The sequence below is a fragment of the Callionymus lyra genome, chromosome 2 (assembly GCF_982586985.1).
Source record: "Callionymus lyra chromosome 2, fCalLyr1.hap1.1, whole genome shotgun sequence".
Taxonomy (NCBI): Eukaryota; Metazoa; Chordata; class Actinopteri; order Syngnathiformes; family Callionymidae; genus Callionymus; species Callionymus lyra.
The window spans coordinates 22,939,113-22,959,710 of record NC_141819.1 but is presented as its reverse complement, the minus strand read 5'-3'; the positions used below and the strand labels follow the sequence as shown (position 1 = coordinate 22,959,710).

At 40.7% G+C, this 20,598-nt stretch overlaps 1 protein-coding gene across 3 annotated transcripts in view; it reads left to right on the top strand.

Annotated features, from left to right (window-relative positions):
• The window catches only part of LOC148085996 (ankyrin-3-like), a 70,366-nt gene extending 49,768 nt beyond the window's left edge, over nt 1–20,598 (top strand). Inside the window, exons 40-47 of one of the 3 annotated variants that reach the window (XM_087784145.1) lie at nt 938–6,982; nt 9,249–9,323; nt 11,105–11,236; nt 11,318–11,461; nt 14,862–15,426; nt 15,492–15,666; nt 18,695–18,755; nt 19,837–20,598. In XM_087784145.1, coding sequence (XP_087640271.1) covers nt 938–6,982; nt 9,249–9,323; nt 11,105–11,236; nt 11,318–11,461; nt 14,862–15,426; nt 15,492–15,666; nt 18,695–18,739 — 7,181 coding nt within the window. In that variant the 3' untranslated portion in view covers nt 18,740–18,755; nt 19,837–20,598. Of the gene's footprint in view, nt 1–937; nt 6,983–9,248; nt 9,324–11,104; nt 11,237–11,317; nt 11,462–14,861; nt 15,427–15,491; nt 15,667–16,586; nt 16,665–17,824; nt 17,909–18,017; nt 18,225–18,691; nt 18,756–19,836 lie in introns of those variants that run through there. The other 2 variants (XM_087784144.1, XM_087784146.1) reach the window with 2 other exon arrangements.

Here is a 20,598-nt window from a genome sequence, read left to right as displayed (position 1 = left end):
TGTTATTTACTGTCAACAATTTTCCTCTCCTCATATAACATGCACTGTCCACATGCTTGTTTACAACATGGTACATATCTGCATGGGTCAATGATTGGTTTTATATTGATGTGCTTTGCTTGCCTTTGGTGTGAGTTGCAACTTTTGAGTTCACTTCACAATGTTCAATTTCAACCTTATTGAAACTTTTTATTTGATGTATTTGAAAATTATGCCAAAAAGTCATTTATTCTTTTTTTTGTAGAATAGTTATGCATGTTGGGTTTTATTACGTTTTTCTTTAGTTGTTTATTTCACAAATGGCTGCTTTTTGGACAAAAACGGGCAAAAACCTGAATCTTGAAAACCACATTGTGTCAACTTTATTAAATCTTTAATGAGAATTTGGAATTGTTAAGGCTCAAGTAGTTTTCAAGAAGTGACACATGATGTGTCTCTGTCTTTGGGAATTGTTTTGTAAACAGATAAAAGGCACTTGGGAAAAAAGTACAAATTTCAGGAAGAATTTATCTGCAGATCTTAAACATCTACTGTACATTCCAAAGAGAGAAGTGGTATTTTTGTGTTATTACATTTGTCCTGCCATTTATGTTGTACGTCAATGCCATTGTCTGTGCATTTACTTTTCCGCTGTATTTGCTTATTATTATGATGATCTATACCAAAAGTCTACATTCACAAACACATTGTAGTACATTTGTTCTGTTATTCCATCTTCAATTAATATTTAACTCGCACTGTAACTTGGAATTGTTGTTTTTCCTACCTTTATACCAGAACTGTGTCACTGACCAACTCTCCTTCCTCTGGTCTCCTTTCCTTTCACCTTTTGTTTCATTTTCTTTCTCCCGACATAATGTTCTTTTATTATTTTACTTCTCATTTTCTTGACACCCCGTAATCCCCTCATTTTTTTCATCTTATCAAACCCCTGAAGAAGCAGCAGTTGAGCGAAGCACAACAGCAAGAACACTGCCTGCTGGTTACCCTCACAAACCTGTCTTTCCAACCAGATCTTACCCACCATGGTCGGCTTCTCCTATTACCATCCCTGGCCAAACAAGGCCCGTCGGAATGGGGGGTTCCCTCATCTCTGCCGATTCATCGGCAGACTCAACAGCTGGTTCTCCATTAAAATCTACCTGGTCCTACTCCCCTTATCCTGCATGTCCTGCACCTATCAAAACCACTCCTGGAGTTCCACTGTCAGCACATGCTCTTACCTCTCAAGTGACCTCACACAATGACATGGTTCTTTCCTCCCCTATAAAGTCTTACAGGACTATGCCTTCACCAATTAAAACCATTGTTCAGCAGGGTCAGTTTCCTGCTCATGGACAGACCAGCATTGGGTCTTCTGGGAGCCCCAGTAGAACTGCCACAGATCCAGCATCTATAAAAAACCTTGCTTCAGCATATATGTCAAGGACTTCCCCAATCCACTCATTGTCAACTGGTGCTGTACCTCAGAATTCCTCATCTCCTTCATCACCAAAGGCAACTTACAGCATGTATGGTTCCACTTTACCTTATAAAACTGCACAGGGTTGCCCAGTGAACTCAGATGCAGGAGCATCAAACTACACTTCTGTTAAATGCTCCTCTAACCTGTCAACTTTAAAAACCTCAGTTGATCCAACACTCCTACCCCGAGGAGGACGCTCTCCCCTTTCCTCCGTCTCCTCCAACGGGAAGACGACTATAGCTTCCTCTGAACTGTCGATGATGAATGGAAATGTCTCTCCTGTCAAGTACCAATCTTCGGCATCCACACCCTCTTCCCCTTCCTCTCGTCTTCTTTCGGAGAGAAGCAGCAGCCTTCAAGATAGAATCCAAGCCACCACCCAAGCAGCAACAACGTCAGTTAGTGCGGCCATAAACGAAGCATTTGACTCTTATGGTGCTTCAGGCTTTGGAAGTCCTAGGCATAACACCTCTTCAAGAAAATCAAAAGGAAGCCCGGATTTTGGTTCTCTGAGATCTGGTCATGTCTCCACCAGCTCAGCAGTGTCAACAAATCAAATGACAGTACCAGTGTTTTCTTTTGTAAATGTAATCTCTGAAGCTCCAATCAAGCCAGGTCCAGGCTCCCTAAAAATGGCACTACCTGATTCCTTACGTGCATCTTCAGCAACGTCCTTGAATTTGTCTTCATGTGTGACAGCGACAAAACTAAAGTCTCAACTTAAGTCACCACCTTTTATTACACCAGCCATTATACATCCGACCACAGCCTCCAACCAGGAGATCCTCAGAGATGTAGCTGATATGAAGGAAGACCTAATGAGAATGACAGCTATTCTGCAAACAGACACACGAACAGCAGCTAAAACTGTGCAGACATCACACATGGGTACCCCTAAAGAGACTAAGCTAGAGGATGAGGAACCTTATTCCTTAGTGGAGAAAGTCAAAGAAGATTTAGTCAAAGTCAGTAAGATTTTACAAAAAGATCTTAAACAAAAAGCCTCAGAAGATGAATGGGAGGAGTTTTCTAAAGATGAGATTGAGGAAGCTAAGAAAAGTAATGTCATTGACCTTTACCCTCCGTTTATGGATGGCACATTGTTACTCAAACAAGAGTCTCTATCAAGCAGAGATTTAGAACTGGCAAAGGTTGTAGATTTTTTGACTAACGACATTGGTGCGAGCTCTTTGTCCAGAATGGCAGAGTTGAGATATAGATATGAAGAAGAAGTAAAAAGGGAAGGGGAAGAGAAACAGAAAAGGGTCCTTAAGCCATCCATGTCGATACAAGAACACAAGCTCAAGATGCCGCCCCCAGCTTCTGGAATGCTCAGATCACCCTCAGAAAAGGACCTTAACAAACTAACTGAATCGTATCAGGGGACGGACACGATATTGGAGTCCCCAGAAGATTTATCGCATGAACAGGATAAAAGTCCGCTTTCAGACAGTGGGTTTGAGACACGCAGTGAAAAGACACCCTCTGCTCCTCAGAGTGCAGAAAGTACTGGGCCAAAACCCTTATTTACAGAATCGCCCATCCCCCCTTCTGTAACAGAGACCAGGCCTGAGCTCCAGATAAGAGGTCATGAGATGCTTGATGTGTGTGAGCCGGCACACATAGACGTAGTTTCTTCTGCCATGGAATCTGAAATCCCCAGCAATGCCTTACAGTTAAACATACCAGAAGATGACTCCATGCTGAACAAAAGTATGTGTCTCAAAGAGGAAACCCATATAACTACAACAACTAGAATGGTCTATCATAAGCCCCAACTCATGGATAGTGCAGAGATGATTGAGGAAGGGTTTACAGTCAGAGATATTATGAAAGCCTTTCAGTCAGGTAGGGACCCTTCCAAAGAACTAGCTGGTCTTTTTGAACACAAATCAAGCAAAGATTGTGTCAAAGGTGACGAACTAACACCTAGATTCCTCGAGAGGGATGTGAAATCCAAGCCAAAAGTTGAAAGAATTATTGAGGTTCACATTGAAAAGGGCCATAACACAGCAGATCCAACTGAGGTGATTATAAGGGAAGGTAAGAAACACCCTGAGTTGTATGTGTACAAGGGTGACAGAGGAATCAAAGAATTAATAGATTATGATGAGGTCCAACAGGAGGAAGAAGAACTTGCAGCCGAAGAATGCCTGCCTTCTTTTATAGAGTCCTCTCGTGTTAACACACCAGTTTCACAGGAAGAGGACAGCCGGCCAAACTCTGCCCAACTAATAGCAGATGATTCTTACAAAACATTAAAGCTTCTAAGTCAACAATCTATAGAATATTTTGATGATGAGCAATCAGAGGTGAGAGGAGAGTCATATCGGTTTGCGGAAAAAATGCTTCATTCAGAGAAGCTAGACACATTATCTCATGCTCAGTCAGAGGATTCAGCTGATAGAAAACATCATGTGACATCAGAAGAGAATGTCAACTCTAGCCCAGGTAGTGTGAGTGAGTCACAAGGAAGCCCCCAAAAAGAAGCATCAAAAGAGGGTTTTACAAAGTCCAGTAAATACCCCCATAGGGATGACTCATCACAGTTTGACAAAGTTACAGTCTTGCATTACTCCACAGATCAGGGTAGTCCCAAACATGCAGTGTGGATGAGGTTTACAGAGGACAAACATGACCGCAGTAGGGAGAAGCTTCTTTATGAAGACAGGGTGGATCAGACAGTAAAAGAAGCAGAAGAAAAACTGAGCGAGGTGTCTCAGTTCTTTCGTGATAAAACGGAGAAGCTCAATGATGAGCTTCAGTCCCCTGAGAAGAAACCTGTCAAGAGAGAACTGAGGGAACCCAGGTCGTGGCCCAACTCTGCATGCCATAGCCCCGAAAAAGGACATCATAAATCAAAGGCAGATGAACAGGGCACGTATAACACCAAAGTCAGGGAACATGCTGTTGGTAAAGTATTTGATAGTCCCATATCAGTTGAAAAGAAAAGTTCCAGTTTGCCTGGTAGTCCACAGAAAAGCACTCTGCCACACATTGGTAAAGATAAACAACAGATGAAGACAAGTGAGTCTGCGCCGTCTTCTCCAGCTCACAGACAATCAACTTCAAAAGTCAGTGCTGTTAGGATGAAATTTGAATCTGAAGCTCAGGGCCAAACGCTATCCAGTTTAGTCAAAACTCCTCCACCTGTGCAGCCAAAGCCATCAGTGAAAAAACTACAGGAAAGCAAACTTCCTGTTTATCAGTTTTTCGGGGGGAAATCTTCAAATGTGACTGATTCGTCACAGGAACACTCCAAGAAGGATAATGGAGAAAACAAATCCGGTGGCATCATTGAAAATGAAAAAAATATTTTGTCTAAAGCAAAGAATGGAAATGCATTGGCAAACAAAAACAGCCAAGAGGCATTCCAAAGTAATAGAGGGTCGAGTAGTGTTGCTCAAGATGTGCATGTTGACAGTAAACCAAGCGGGAAAGACACTAATGTAATAAAAGAGGAAGTTTTAAAAGCAGGCTTTGTGTTTGGGGATGACAAGACTGGGTTGGCAAAAATCAATGGGGAGGAACCCTTAAATAAAAACAGAAAAAACACGGAATCCCAAATACATGTTAAAACAACCCCTGCATTATCCATCGATATTCCGAAGAAACATACGCTAACAAGGCCGTCACAAATCCCAACATTATGCAAGATAAAAAGTCCAGAAAGAACCCCCCGAAAAACAGATCTAACCTTTGAAATTCTCGATAATGCACCCAAGGATTCAAATTCCAACTTAACCAGCCCAAGAGACATTTTGGATAAAGTCATTACGCCCCCTGTTTCCACATCAACTAAAGAAAACTTTAAAGGTATTAAGACATTGCCAGTTTATGTCCAGGTGGGTCGACAGGCCGAAAGGGAAGCCAAGGGTGCATTGTATAATATTAAACAGAACACTGTCCTTAGTCCTATAAGCCCTGATGAAGACACACTAGAACAGGTTTCTTTCATAGACAGTTCAGGGAAAAGTCCCATCACACCAGAGACACCCAGCTCTGAAGAGGTCAGCTATGACCTAATTCCAAGAACCCCTGATGGCTTTATGGATTTTGTGTCTGATCAACCAAGTCCAATCATGGAGGTCTCCGAAGAATCGGAGGAAGATGATGAGGGCAGAGTTACTTTTTCTTTTAAAGACCCGCTCCAAGACATCCAATGTGATGCTAAAATCACCCAAGAAGACCTCACTAATGCTAATAGACAAGATGCAACAATTACCGATACGATTAATTCTAAGAATTTTAAGCATGATAAAAGCACAAGAGAGCCTAGTAATGACCAAATTGAACCCCGGGAGAAAGCCGAAGCCCCAAAAGACAAAGGTGTTGCATATATTGAGTTCCCCCCTCCACCCCCTCTGGATTCCACGTCGGAAAATTCAGATCAAGATAGGAAAGGTTCTTGTGCCTCTTCGGAAACTGAGACAGAGATGATGGAAGTCAATTTGCAAGAGGAACACGACAAACATCTGATGACTGAGCCAATTATTCGTATTCAACCGCCCACCCCAGTGCTTCCTGAGGGAGAAGACAGTCATTCAAACGCTGATGATGGTGATGATGATGATGATGAATCAGTATTTCACCGCGTGCCTAACAAGAAATTCACATTCAATGTTCTTGAAGATGAAGAGAACAAGCGGGAAAAGTTGGCAAAATCGAAAAAGAATGACAAAAATGGTAACAACAATGAACCTAATGGGGGGACCAATGGCTCCAATGGTTCCAAAGGCAGTAATGGCAAAGGGGAGGAAATTGAATATGAAACAAATGGGAATGATCAATCAATAACAGACTGTTCAATAGCCACAACAGCTGAGTTTTCTCATGACACAGATGCAACAGAAATAGACTCCCTTGATGGATATGAACTCCAAGATGAGGATGATGGTCTCTGTGGGCAGACAGACTTGAGTATTTTTGGCCTACAAGAAAACCGAAAAGATGTCTGGTCATCAGACTCATTTCGGCCCTCAGACCGCTCTTTTCCTCAGACTAAACTTGAAGTTATTGAAGAGGAAAAATCCCCAGAAGACTATCAGAAGGACAGGAATGACGTCACTCCAAACGGTTTACAGCATGATAATGCAAATAAAGATGCAGTTACCAGCAAGGAACAAATAGCATCCTCTAAGGAAGGATTTTCCGATACTTACTTTAGCTACAAGTTAGAGGAGGAGTTTAACTCTACTTTTAAGACAGTAGCTACAAAGGGGCTGGACTTTGACCCCTGGCCGAGCAAAGGTGGAGAAGAAGATGTCGTTGACATGGGTGGAACACAGGGAAGCAACGGTGAACCAAAGCCTTTTGGCCTGGCAGTCGATGACCAGTCACAGGCAACAACCCCGGATACTACCCCAGCCAGAACACCAACAGACGATAGCACACCAACGAGTGAGCCGAACCCATTCCCCTTCCATGAAGGGAAGATGTTTGAGATGACGCGCAGTGGTGCTATTGACATGAGCAAGAGGGATATGGTGGAAGAGAGACTTCAGTTTTTTCAGATTGGTGAGCATTACTACTCAGCAGGCAGGTACAGGGTCAGGGACTTAGAAGCTGATGACTCCACACAAACTAAAAACATTAACACTCATGAATTGACATCCACAATAACTGTTCCCAATGTCCCTATTAACACAACAGTAGTGCAAGTTGAAATTCCAAATAGCATTCATTATAGTAGAGATTCACCAGTCAACACGCTTTCCACCTTCAGAACAGGATTCAACGTATCTGACAGAAATACTTGTACAAATAACTCTCAGGGTAAGACATCAGATGGCATGCAGATACCTACTGACTTTACTACAGGTGCAAATTCAAAGATAGGCTCTTCAAATTTCTATACACTTGGCATAACTGAAAGTTGCTTTAATGAAACTTCGCACGACACACCAGAATCATACCAAAGTACTTGTAGTACAGGAGAGCAAACTTCTAAATGCCTACAGAATAAAACCACTACTATTAATAAGCGTTCACTCAATGATGGAGATTCGGACATAGCAGAAGCTAGTAGTTTAGTGTTAAACTTACTGTCAGCATCATTATTAGCATTAAAAGAAGCGAGTAAATTAGAGACGTCACTCTGCCAGCTTGAAATGGCCAGGGACTGCAAGGTAAATGACAAAGATGTTAAAAATGTCAAGCTTAAGATGCACAAGTCCAGAATACCAGTCAGGATTCCCAACCACAGATGCTATAGGGATTCTCTTTCGAAACACAAAGAAATCTCTCAGTTGGGCAAGCATTCAAAAGACAGATTAAATGTTGTTGCAGATGCATTTATAAAATCTCAAATCCCAGTGAAGAAAACCATGAAACGGAGCTCTTCTCCTAGACACAAGAGGTCATCAAAGTCTAAAAGTTCACACAGTGGTGAAACAACCAAACCTTCTCAAGTGTATAGACAAACAGTCCCTAATGGGTCTAAACCTACCTTAAGGAATATTCCAAGAAAAAACTCTGTGTTAAGTGTTGCAAAGAAGTCTTCAGGAACAAGCAAGGTTGTGTTGGAGTTGAATAAGTCTAACAGGTCATTTGATAAAAAGGTTATGAAGGATTTGAGTGAGTTGCTATCCAGGAAGTCAAACATAAAGGGACAGACACTGTCGACTACCAAGGATGAGGAGGGCTCTAGCCTGAACACCTTCATGGACACTTCATTATCCAAGCAAACTAAAGTTTTTAGATGTTCCAGCCTTTCCCGCACCTCTACCTCCGCCTCCACCCGCACCACCACATCAACACCATCTCCTAGAGATGTGAGGGCAAAGCTTGAGCACACAAGAAGGAGCACACGGCAGAGTAGGAGGACACTTGGGAAGAAGGAACAGGAACTGAAGGAGAAGGAGAGTCAGGTTGATCACCCAATCACGGCTCCTGAGACAGAGAACAAAAATAGTTTGTAAACTTTTTTCTAAACACTTGCTTTATCTTCTATATATCTTTCTACTCTGGTGCATGTCTGGTGTAGTTGTTTTGTGGCGTGAAGTTTAGCAGTCTCCTGTTTGTGTCGATCATGTGATCTGTGTTTTCTGTGCGACCAAATGACTCTATGTACTAAAATAGCTTAAGTAGATTTAAAGAGCTGAGAATCCAGTACGAAACACAAATGTTTGAAGATCAGTCGGGACATGGTTAAAGTTGTTGGTTTTGGTCTTGTGTCTGTTTTGGTCTGCTTGCCTGGTTTGTAGAGAAATATAGTGATCTGTGAAAACACTGTGAAAATAATTTATTGACTGAACCTGACTTCAAATCAGAGTCATAAATTGTTTTCGCTTGTGTGAATGTTGCCTGAGACTTTTGTGTTGAGTCAGTTGTGTGATGCCGTTTATTAACACTAACTTGAAATACTTTAAATAATAAAAATGTATTTATTTAGCCAACCTTAATTAAAAAGACACATAATCAAGGGTTAGGGTTTTAATTAACTAAAATGAGACAAAAGCGGATTATTGTCACAATTAGCACGAGTGTGTTACTTAAAAATAACATGAAGTCCAACCATGCATTTAAAAATTAGCGTTTGATAAGGGATCATGCAGATATAAGTTTCAAAACCTTTAAAACACTGATTCCACAAGAAAGTGCCTTAGACTGAACAAAGTGTATTTATTAGATATTCAGATTAGATAGTTGGGAAATTAATAGTTAAAACAATCAGTAGATTATTTTTTAATATCAAATACAAATAAGTAGAGAAGTTGGGCAGGTATAAGATATTCACTGATCCGTTGCACAGCAATAATATATTGTGTCTTATATTCCTCAGGCCCTCAGAGTCCCTGTGAGAGGACTGACCTCCGCATGGCAATAGTGGCCGACCACCTGGGACTCAGCTGGACTGGTGAGACATTGATCTTCAGTTATTGTTTCACAAAACTACACGTGCATTACACACAAGTCCTTCATATTATCCTGCTTGTATCTCCTCAAACAAATATGTACGTTACTGAAACTATGCAACTCAGAATTCACTCTCATAGGAAGAAATGCCATTTTTATGCTTAAGGGAGCCTCATGACAAATATATTCGTGGTAATCACCCATGAGCAAGGGATTACGTCTCATCATATAGTGTCTGCTGCCATCTGTAGGAAGGAATGTGTTCTGCATCAACATGCTAGTTCTGCAGTGTCGAGTCTTTCATGTTTAAAGCATCATTAGTTTGTCAACTCAATGTCATGATGTTTTACAACACTATACAAGCATAAATATATGTTCTATTTGGACGGACTTGAAGAGCAGTTGAAGGCAATAAATATGTTTTTATAAAAATACAAACGTGAACATAAGCTGACGGATTGCTGATAAAAGGTTTGTGTTCAGCAAATAAGTGGATTTGGGTTTGTTCTGAACATCAAAGAGTGCATTTTATAAATAATGTTGTGTTGGAGTTGTGGAAAAGGGTGTGGTCTCTGCAGTCAGGCCTCCTGCACTGCAGCATTTCCCTGCATCAGCCTGCATGTGAGTGGGCGTTTAGGTGTTTTGCCACAGTGTAATTATGATTTTTAGTGACGAGGCAGGGGTTTATTTCTCCGTCCAAGCAGAAACTAAATGCTGAGCTCAGAAAAAACTACTTGTATCTATATTTAATTCATGTTGCCGTGATGAAGTGACAAGATTATTTATGGTTACATTTAATTTTATGGATCTTATTCTTGAATGCAATTATTTCCCCAGCACTCCCTGGCAGTGTCTGGCACTCAAAGATTAACATAAAAATATTATTAAGGGTAGAAATTATTTAAATCATAAATTATTAACTTGTTTATATAAATGTTTTTATTTAGCTATTTCACTTCTTCTGGGTGATTATACATCTCCATTTCATTGTGTTTTTCTAATCAATCATTTATAAATGTAATTGTTCAAGGAAGTGTCTGGCTATTTTCATTGCGTTATCATCAAAACTTGAATGCTATATTTAAGCCATAGTCAGTTATTTGGGGGGAATTTTCAGGTTAAAAGAGGGACATAATTCCGCCAATATTTCTAGGACTGACATCCCTTGATTCCCCATTTGAGCCTCTATTAGATAACTGAGGAAAATACAGTAAAAAAAAAAAATCGCTGCTATAGCCACAATCTGAAATAACAAATAACAAAGTGAAGCTTGCGGTGCTTGTGTGTCTTTTTCCTATATTGGTGTCTTAGCAAAGTAATCACATTAGTTTTATTACCAGTGCTGTTAAAATGATTAGAGCAGCCATCAAGTAGTAATGCTGTGTGTAGCATGTGACTAAAAGGTAGAAAACAAAATGGAATGCCTAAAATCACTGTTTTTGTCAGTACAATGTCATAGATATTAATGTAAAAATGTTATTATTAAGAAAATATGGAAAATATCTAGATATCAGTTCTTGATATGTATCTTTAGTTGAACCAGACAAGAAAACATGGCTGCTCTAATAACATTTAAATAACTGTATATGTTCCTTTACAATGTAACAATACATAACTTAACACACATAAAAACAAAATTGTACAAAAAACTAAGGTCAGTCAAGATTATATATATAATATTATATATAATAATTTTCAAGTATTTAGCAGAAGATCCTGGACCCTGTCTGTGTTTGATGCATGTTTAAACTTGCGACTTTTTTCTCTCTGTCTCTGTTGAAGAGCTGGCCAGGGAGATGGATTTCTCTGTGGAGGAAATCAACTTTATCAGAGTTGAGAACCCCAATTCTCTGACAGCTCAGAGCTTCATGCTGCTAAAGAAATGGGTTCATCGGGACGGCAAAAACGCCACAAGTAAGCAGCACGTGCATAGAAAAGTTACGAGGTGAGAGCGGCCATGGTTTTTAGTAACCTCTGTTTTCTATCTCTCTCCAGCGGACGTTTTAACGGAAGTGCTGAAAAAGATCAATCGATTGGATATTGTGACTTTGCTGGAAGGGCCCATATTTGACTACGGTAACATTTCAGGCACACGCTGCTTTGCCGATGATAACGCAGTATTCCCGGATCAGTCCGATGGTAAAGTGTAGCCCACCCTAGCTGAACTCTCCGCCTATCCCTTCTCAGTCTCTCCCTTCACCTTCCTTCACTTCCCTCTATCAGCTGTCCAAACGTGACTGTGCTTACAAATACAAAGCCGAACATGCTTTGAAGAACGAGGGAGGTCAATTACACGACCTTGTAATGACCTCATCTAGACTTTTCCCGACAGCATCTCAGTTTTCTGTAGTACAATGATGATGGGAGTATTTAGTTGGGAGAAATTGTTTTCCCCCGATAATATAAAGCTCTAAAATTAAACAAATTGTCCCTAGAATTTTCTTAAACAATGGGGCCACTAATCATCTTGAAATAAAATTGGTCACCAACACTATTACAGGCCAAATAAAAACAATCTCATTGTTTTTATGTTTCCTCTCTGCAAGTCTTTTATCTCTCTCTGTCTTTTTCTTTCAGCAGATGTGGCAGCAACTCATCAAATAAATCAAATAAATAAGAGCCATTTCAGACACTTTGATCCAATATTTACCTGGAATCATATTCCATGGTTCATTTTTTTTTTAAATGAGAAGCATTCTGGTCAAAAATGGCTTTATTTTAGCAGAAACATACAATCATTTGGTGAATAATCATCAGTGATATCGACTGAATACTGGACAAAATTGATCCAATTTACCTGACTCGATGCCAAAGTGTCCTTTTGAAAGACCTTGGCTATTTTCCCAGTGCTTCCTAATGTACAGACAAGGTTGAAATGGTTCTTCTCTCGTCACAAGTGAAACTAAAACAGACCATGAATTGACTCGGTGCATGGCTCAGGCTTTGTGTGAGAGGCTGCCTGCTTTATCTGTCGACTCACAACAATACACTTGTTACACTCTGACTGGTGCAGCATTTTCAACACGTCCACCGGCCGTGATGTCGTCGGCCATCGACACACAGCCTGGAAGGATGAGTTTAAAATGGGGCACTTTCTTCTGAGTGTATGATGTTGCTTCCGTTAGCCGTCATCTCCTGTGTTCCTCCGAGCCTCTCATCTGCTTTTTGACCGGGAGACTCCTCCTCCTCCTCCTCCTCCTTTCTCCACCTCTTGCTTCAGAGTGACTAATTTCTGCAGCACATTCCGAAAAGCATCACTAACAAGCTGATTCCCAACAGTAACACCTCGAGAGAATTCCACTTGGATCTGGATGTGTTTTCAGATGCTGCAGACTATAGTGCAGTTGGTGAATCCACAATTTGGAAAAATGAAAAAAAAATGTTGGTTCCCTGTGAAAACTCACATGCTAAGTGTGTAGCTTCAGCAGTCTTGCTAGAGAGCTGTGTGTTCGCTTTTCTCTGACTTCAGCGTAGCTAGCAATAAGCATGAGAAGTCTGCAGACATGGACAAATCGATCAAATTGTTTTAAATCAAACCAACAAAGGGCAACCATCGTCAACTGTGGTGGGACCAAGTGACAGTTGCTGTCCATCCAGAGAAAAAGTATTTCTAACAGCTCAACTGTTAGAAATACTGTAAGTTCATGTGACTAAACCAGGAAGAAAGAGGGCCTGCTACCTTCTGCAGCTTCTATACTTATATTTCCATTTATTTATTTTTCTGTTTTGTCTTCAACAAGCGTTTCTTTATTTAATCATTGTCCTTTTCTTGTCTCACACCTGTCCTCTGTGTTAGTAGTTCCTAAAGTTCTCACCCCTCCTTCTCTGCCGGCTTGTCCTCAAACGTCTGCTGCTCTTCCAAAGCCTCCACTCCCATTTTCTTCCTCCTCTACAACTCTATCTGTTTCTTCACCCACCTCTTTCTTCACCTTTCCTTCTCCTCCTTCCTCTCCCCCAGTTTACCTCCTGCCTGTTGCGCCTGTTCTTCCTCACCTGTCTCACGCCTCACCTCAACTCTGCTTCTCTCGGAGCGCTTTTGACTTCTCCTTCTTCACACCTCCTCCAAACGACTCCACCTCCTCTATACTGCGCCTCCTCTCTCCTTCTTTTAAGTGCCCTTCATCTGCTCCTCCACTCGGTGTTCCTCCTAGATTACTTCCCTCTGCTCTGTGCCCCCCTCAGCCCTCCATCCTCAACTGTTCCTCCCACTCATCCTTTCCTGAGTTTTGTTTGCTCCCTGCTCCTCCTCGCTTCTCCTCCTCTACAAGCTCTTCTTCTGCGTCTTTCAACTTCCTAAAAACTCTGTCCCCTTCTCCAGCCTCAGCCTCACCTTTACATATCGACCCTAGAGATGATTCTCCTCCCTCTTGCTCTCCGGCCTCTCCCCTCCCTCCTGGTATCCCTTCATATTTTAGGAGAGATCGCTCTGTTCCCGAGATCTACATCTAGTAAACGATGCCAAAGAGAAAAGTCTAATCGTGTAGCATATTTGTGGAGTAGCTGCAGTTCCATGTGTGTGCTAGTGGCTACACACACAAACTCACCGTGAGACCTTAGCGTTGTTCCGAAACTGCCAACTTTTAAAATGTTTTAATGTAGCTTTAAATATACTGATTAACTTCCTCATCTGACAAATAAGACAAATCAGGGACGGAGGGATCTTGTGTTCAAGATTCTATAGGTGTTTTAGTGTCGTTTGTGTGTGTGTTTTTTGTCTCATTTTTGAAACTCTGTTTTCAAAAGTTGCACTTTTGCACAGTTGTCTGATGTTAACCAGCTCAATCGTTCTGACCTCTTAAAGCTGAACTAGGTAACGACCCGGGGGCCACCGACAGCACTTTATCGATGTGGTCATAATGGGGTCAGATATGTTTGATTGTTTACGACAGATCTATACCATTGTTTATCTTTTCCAATTTGATATTAACATTTAAATTAAAACTTGTTTTTTGTTCCCCTTTTATGAGCCGTTTTTTTCTCTTCAACAACTATCGATTTATATATTTATTTTATTTGCCAAAATTAAAAAAGCAAATGTATATAAAAATAAGTATATAGTTCTGAACAGGACAGTTGTTGTCGTAACTTTCTATTTTAAGTTTTACCATCATATTAAGACTTTTTATGTCTTTCAACTCGTCACAACAGGGATTGTATTGTAAAAAGATAAGTGAAGAAGAACTGTCTCTGTTCAGATTGCATCAGCATTGACAGGATAAACAATAACAAATAAACAATTTCCCAAAGGAGACCTCAAGAGGGATCAATACATTTGATCTATCTATCTAAGGGAAGAGCTGCATTTCACCAATAAATACACACAAATAAACCTGTCTGGATTCTTCAAAGGAAGAGATGTTAGGACGAAATAATCAAAGGAATGAAGCTGCAACTGTGGGACTTTTGAAAACCTTTTTTTTTCTCTGTCCATTTCCGTGTCAGATCATCTCATGACCCTATTCACCCTTCTTCCTTTCTGCCTTGTGTTTGTCGTTCACTCCCCTCACTGTCTAATGCTGTCCTCCTGCCATCCACTCAGGATACAACAATATAGATGAGGAGCTGCAGACCCCCACAGGCCTGAACTACCAGCCCCCCACCCCGCTGCGCTCAGACGACTTCTTTAGCGAGGCCGAGACTAGCCTAGAGACCCCTAGCAAGACTGCCCTCTCTAGACCTAGCGACCTCTCTCTGACTCAGACCACCAGCACCTCCAGCGGCGAGGCTCTCACCGTGGCTGCACAGCCGCCCATCGTGAAGGTGGAAGATTTCAGCCTCATAGGGATGGATTGGCCCGACAATGACAGGAGGGCGACACAACACCAGGGGAAGGCGTCAGAGTTCAGAGAAGAGTCTGGTGGCAATCAGGAAGAGGAGGAGGAGGAGATGACGCAGGAGAGGCTTCAGAGTTTGCTGGAGGACATTCGCCTGGAAGGAGGCTTGGGGGACGAGGAGATCACGGAGGAGCGAGTGAATGCCATCCTAGAACAAGTGCGACAAGCCGAACAAGAACTGTCTTCAGTTCCAGGCTGGAGTGGAGAAACATCCGGAGAGACATCGGGATCAGCCAAGCCTTGCCAGGGTCTGGGAGCAGAGGAGGGCAGGTAGGAGGTCCCAGAAACTCAAGACGTCCTTCACTGCTTACGCCTCTTATTTCTCCCCCCAAAAGTCCCGACAGCCTCGCCGACTCCCTGGAGCAGCCGTCGCCGCCAGTCCACAGCCATAAGGAAAATGGATCGCGCACCTTTGTAGCGAAGGAAGAGAGGGACAAGCCGGCCAAAAAGAAGGGAGCTCAGGCGGAGAGAGGAGAGGAGAGTAGAAACAGATCCCAACCAAAAGTCCAGGTGAGAGTCACTTTGGTTACTGGATCCTTCACTGCAGACGTTCACCTACGTTTTATTTCACTCCTACTTATATAAACCCGTTTATAATCTGGTGAAAAAATGGTTTCACTTTTACTTTTACACACTGATGTAGCGATGTTTGTGTGGAGAACTGAGGGAGAAACAATCTCACAAATAACAGCTTAAGGTTCCATCACACCGTGTTTAGTTAGCTATGCTAAATGTAGCAATTTATTTCTACATCTTTGAGGATTATGTTTATTTTTCCTGCTAACCTTGTTGCACCCCCCGGTCACCTGAGCACAGACGACCTTGGAAACAATGGTTCAAAGAAGATGTAAAGAGTGTGGCCCCGGGGGCCTAATGCGGCCCTCTGCCTGCATTTATGCGGCCCGCATTAGGCTAAAACTACTGAATTGATCAAGAAATAGAACGGCTCTTTAGTACACTTTAATATAGTGTTTATTTGTAGCATTCTTTACTTATACACATATAAATTGCGAAGGTTTCCAGCCTTTGGAGCGTAATAACACTTTTTACTACTGACTCCTTCAAGAAGCATCTGAAGACCTATTTATTTGTGCAGGATTTTTCTCAATTATCTTGGGGCTGCTGTGTTGGTCACCGTGTGGTCTTGACCTTTTAAAGTTTTTATATTTGATATTTGTATGTGTTTTTAACTGTGTATTATTCTGTTGTTTAAGTGCTTTGTGACCCTGGTCTGAGAAAATCACTTTACAAATATAAATTACTTATTTCCATTTAGTTTTGTCCTTGTCACTTGAGAAGGTTTCCCGTCGTATCAGGACCTATTGGATCTTTTAAAAGATTATAATGACGGGTCCACATTATAATGCATGTTATGCAGTACTTGCTAGAACCGTGGTTATGGTTGTAAACCTGTCAATCATGACAATCAGGAGAGTCTGAGTGACTCAGACTCGGCCGGAGAGACCACCATCACCACCAGGGTGTATCGCAGACGGGTGGTGTTGAAGGTGTGTAGCCGGGGTGATGGTGTGTGTTGCTTGAGTGTGTGAAGGCTGAGCCGCCAGTATTTGCAGGTGTGCTGTGTTTGTGTTTGATACATTTAACAGCTTTTGAACAACCATTCAATCATATCTTAGAAGCATGAAGTGCAGAGACTTGAAATAAATATTTATTCAAAATGGAAACTATTAACAAACTGCCTTTCATGTCTCAGTTTCATCCTTACGAGGAGAATAGTTTACACTGTAAACTCTTCACGTGTAGAATATAGAACTAGTCGTATGGAAGTAGATCAGTGTCATCTGAATATTAAGTTGAATTTTAAATGTTTTCTAAAGTGTGTTATTAAAGTTATTTTATCATTAGCCTGTATTGAAATTTTGTGTTTTGGTTTAATAGTTATAGTCTAAAATTAAAAAAAAAAAGTATATAGAACAGTTATTTTTTAAAGTCGGAATTTGAATATTTTAATTAATATATTATATATATATAAATATATTTAATTCTATTATTAAAACAAATTTCAAACTTTCAATGGAAAGTTATTAAATTTAATAACGAATAAATTTGACCTATGATATCTAACCCTAAACAAAATAGTTCAATGCTTGAAAAACACTTGAAAAATGTGGAATTCAACCATTCAATATTCTGATGCCACTAATATACTTCAGTAATAATAATAATATATATTTTTTTTAAATTGCACTTTGTATTTGACCACACATCTCAAAGTGTTACAAGCAGAACAAGATTAAGAGATTTAAAAACACAAGAGTACAAGGCTCGACAGTAAGATTAAAAATTAGGTCTCAAAACATTATTATTATTATAATTATATACTTCAGTCACTTTTGTCAAAAGATGCAGAACTTTTTTTGTGCTGGATTCATTTGTGTGGAGCTTTTGTGTTCCTCCTGCTGGTGTGTGTTCCTCTGAGAGTGTGCGAGTGAACGCTTGTCCTGCTCTGGACTGCAGTCTCAGGTTATTGTGCTACACTCGGCTGACGAAGCTGAAATACACTCCAGTCCTCATGTGAACAATGAGGGAATGAAAGGATAAAAGGCACGTGTTTGCAGCGTGTGGAGGGAAAATATCAACGTCAACATGAGAGTAATGTTTTTTACGTCGACCTCCACCTTCACCTCTATCCTAACCTCGGTTCTAGGGCGCGGAAGCCAAAAACATTCCTGGAGAGTCTGTAACAGAGGAGCAGTTTACAGATGAAGACGGGAATCTGGTAACCAGAAAAGTAACCACTGTCCCATCTTATCGTCACCACACACACACACACACACACACACACACCTCACATCTCTCCGTTAACCCCAAACCCTGCCCTGACATGCTTGACCCCACAGGTGATCAGAAAGGTGGTCCGCCGCGTGGTCACCTCCGAGGACAGGAGTGTGTCAGAGGAGGGGGATGATGGTTGTGGTGTTACCGTAGCAACAGACAGGAGCGCTGCTGCTCCTAAGGCGGGGGCGGCGGGGGGGAAGGGCAAGAAGAGGGGGAAGCGGAATCGTCAGAAGGCGGACAAGTCTGGAGGAGGAGAGGTTGTCCTTTGAACCGCCCGTCGAAACTCGTTTAATCTGCATGATGCTGTGAATGCATGTTCAGGGGCGACGGTCAGAGACACGACCTGGAGTCCAGAAATCATAATTAATTTATTTAGTCACAAATAGTTTAACACACATAATAACAATTACAATGTGAGCATCACATGTCAAACATGACATACTTCAAGTGTCCTAGTGTTCCAGGTGAGACGCCTCATGACATCATCAGCGCTGTTTGAATGTTTGCAGTGACAGTTCCCAGTGTTTCCTCGCCCCTCCTGTAGGTGGCAGCACTGACTAATCTTGACCAACTCTTGCAGACTAACAAGTGAATCCACTAACAAACTTTTCTCTGGAGCATGACTTTTAGTCCTGGACGTCGAAGGAGACTCTTTTGTCTGTAGTTAGTTCCGCAGCATGAACAGCTTCGTCGACTCATCGGGTCAGTCGCTCACCTTTGACCTCTGTTCTCCCAGCAGTCTGGGGAAGGCGCCAAGAAACAGGGAAAGAAGAGTCAGTCATAACAGCAGGTTCAACCTGGTGAGTAATGGATGGTTTATGTGAATGTATTACACATGGATAGTTTAAAGCCTTTTAATCCAAATATTGAATCGATTAAATAATTTTGTTTTATTGTTCTCATCCTCATCTTGTGACTTTGTACGTCAATGCCATCACAATATTGATTTTCTTTTTTTTTATTAATTGCATATAACTCAATAATTTCTTCTTAATTTTTTTAATTGAATTTATTTGAATTTAATATTTGAATCTAATCATTTCTCTTTCTATAGGTTTGATGAATTTTTATTTATCAATTTAATTCATGTGTATATTAAAGACGTTTTCTTTCTCCAAATGATTTTTTTTTTTTACACCTTATTTATTCTAATTCTAATAATAAAAAATGAATTCTCTAAATTGAACAATGATCTAAAAGTCAGAGTATGTTGTCATGTGATTGTCTATGTGTCGCATGATTGGCTGAGAGTTGAAGCAGCTCTGGAGTCTTTTATTAAATGTGGAATTTTAACATTTTATTTTTGAACTATTTGAATAATAACATCAAACTATGTTATAAAAAACCTTCGTTTTTTTAAATATTCAATTTATTAAATTCAACACATAAAAAAAACATTTCTATATACAAATGATTGAATTCAATAATTCAATTGAAAACAAATTCAATATAAAATTGTTGAGTTTAGTTATTTAAAAAATATTCTTAATTGTGTGTACGTCGCATGATTGTTGGAGTTTCTTTTGATTTTGTCTGGTGCCAATATTATCCCTTGTTGTCTCAGGGTCAAGGTGACCCGAAGGTCTAAGGCGACACAAGGAATACCACAAACACATTTTGTTTTCCGTCCTTCGGGTCAGCTTGGCCTAGAGATAACTCAAAGATTATACCAACCTCAATTTTTTAAAGGACTTCATATTTAAAATATTGCATTTAAAAATCGTATTTGGAAAAATAATTATTAGAATTATTTAATCAAATTATTCATTAAAAACAGATTCAACCATTCAGAAATCAATAAACGTTTAAATTAATTCATGGTGTGACAGTAAAAAAGTGGTTATTTCTGATGATGATGAAAAGTGTTTCTGTCCCCTCAAGGTCACCCGGACGCACCAGAACCTGATCCTCGTCCGACCTCCAAGACTAGCCTGAGGCTTCAGATCGCATGGACTTCAACAGACCAACTTTCGCATGAGCATGTCACTTACTTTGACTGCTGGACACAGACGGACCAGCGAGCGGATCAAACGTGTCCCAGAACCAAAGACACAATGGATGGAGACAAATATAAAACACTGGCCTTATTCGTTTCCCCTCCTGGACTCTCCATCCAAGGACGCGGTTCTTTTCTTTTTCTAACACTCGAGTGATTTCCGTGTATATAAGCGACACTGTATGAAGTCAGCAGCTTCACGGTTCATGCACTGATCTGATGCTCTCGCCACACAATCGTCTCACATCATGAATTCAAGGAATGGAGGGAACACGTGATCTGGACTAGAGCTTCTCCGTCTGCATGTCACTTTACTTTGGAGCCTCTTCAGCTCACCTCACTGTCCGACATCTTCCAGACGACCCTCTGTGCTTCATAGACACGTAGGCTTGGTTTTTACATTTGATTTTTCTTTTTTAAAAAAGGTTTGAAGATTTCATAGTTTTATTCAGACACAAACTGCATTGAGTTAATCATGTTTACTAACAGAAGCACTCAGTTAACAGTATTGACGGCTCCAACAACCCAGTTCTGTTTCTGTGCATTTTCTATATTGTTCAACATCCGGTACAACTATGTATGACAAACACTGGACGATCCAAGTAATTATTTAAGCCGAAAAAAAATAAAAACGTGTTTAAAATGAA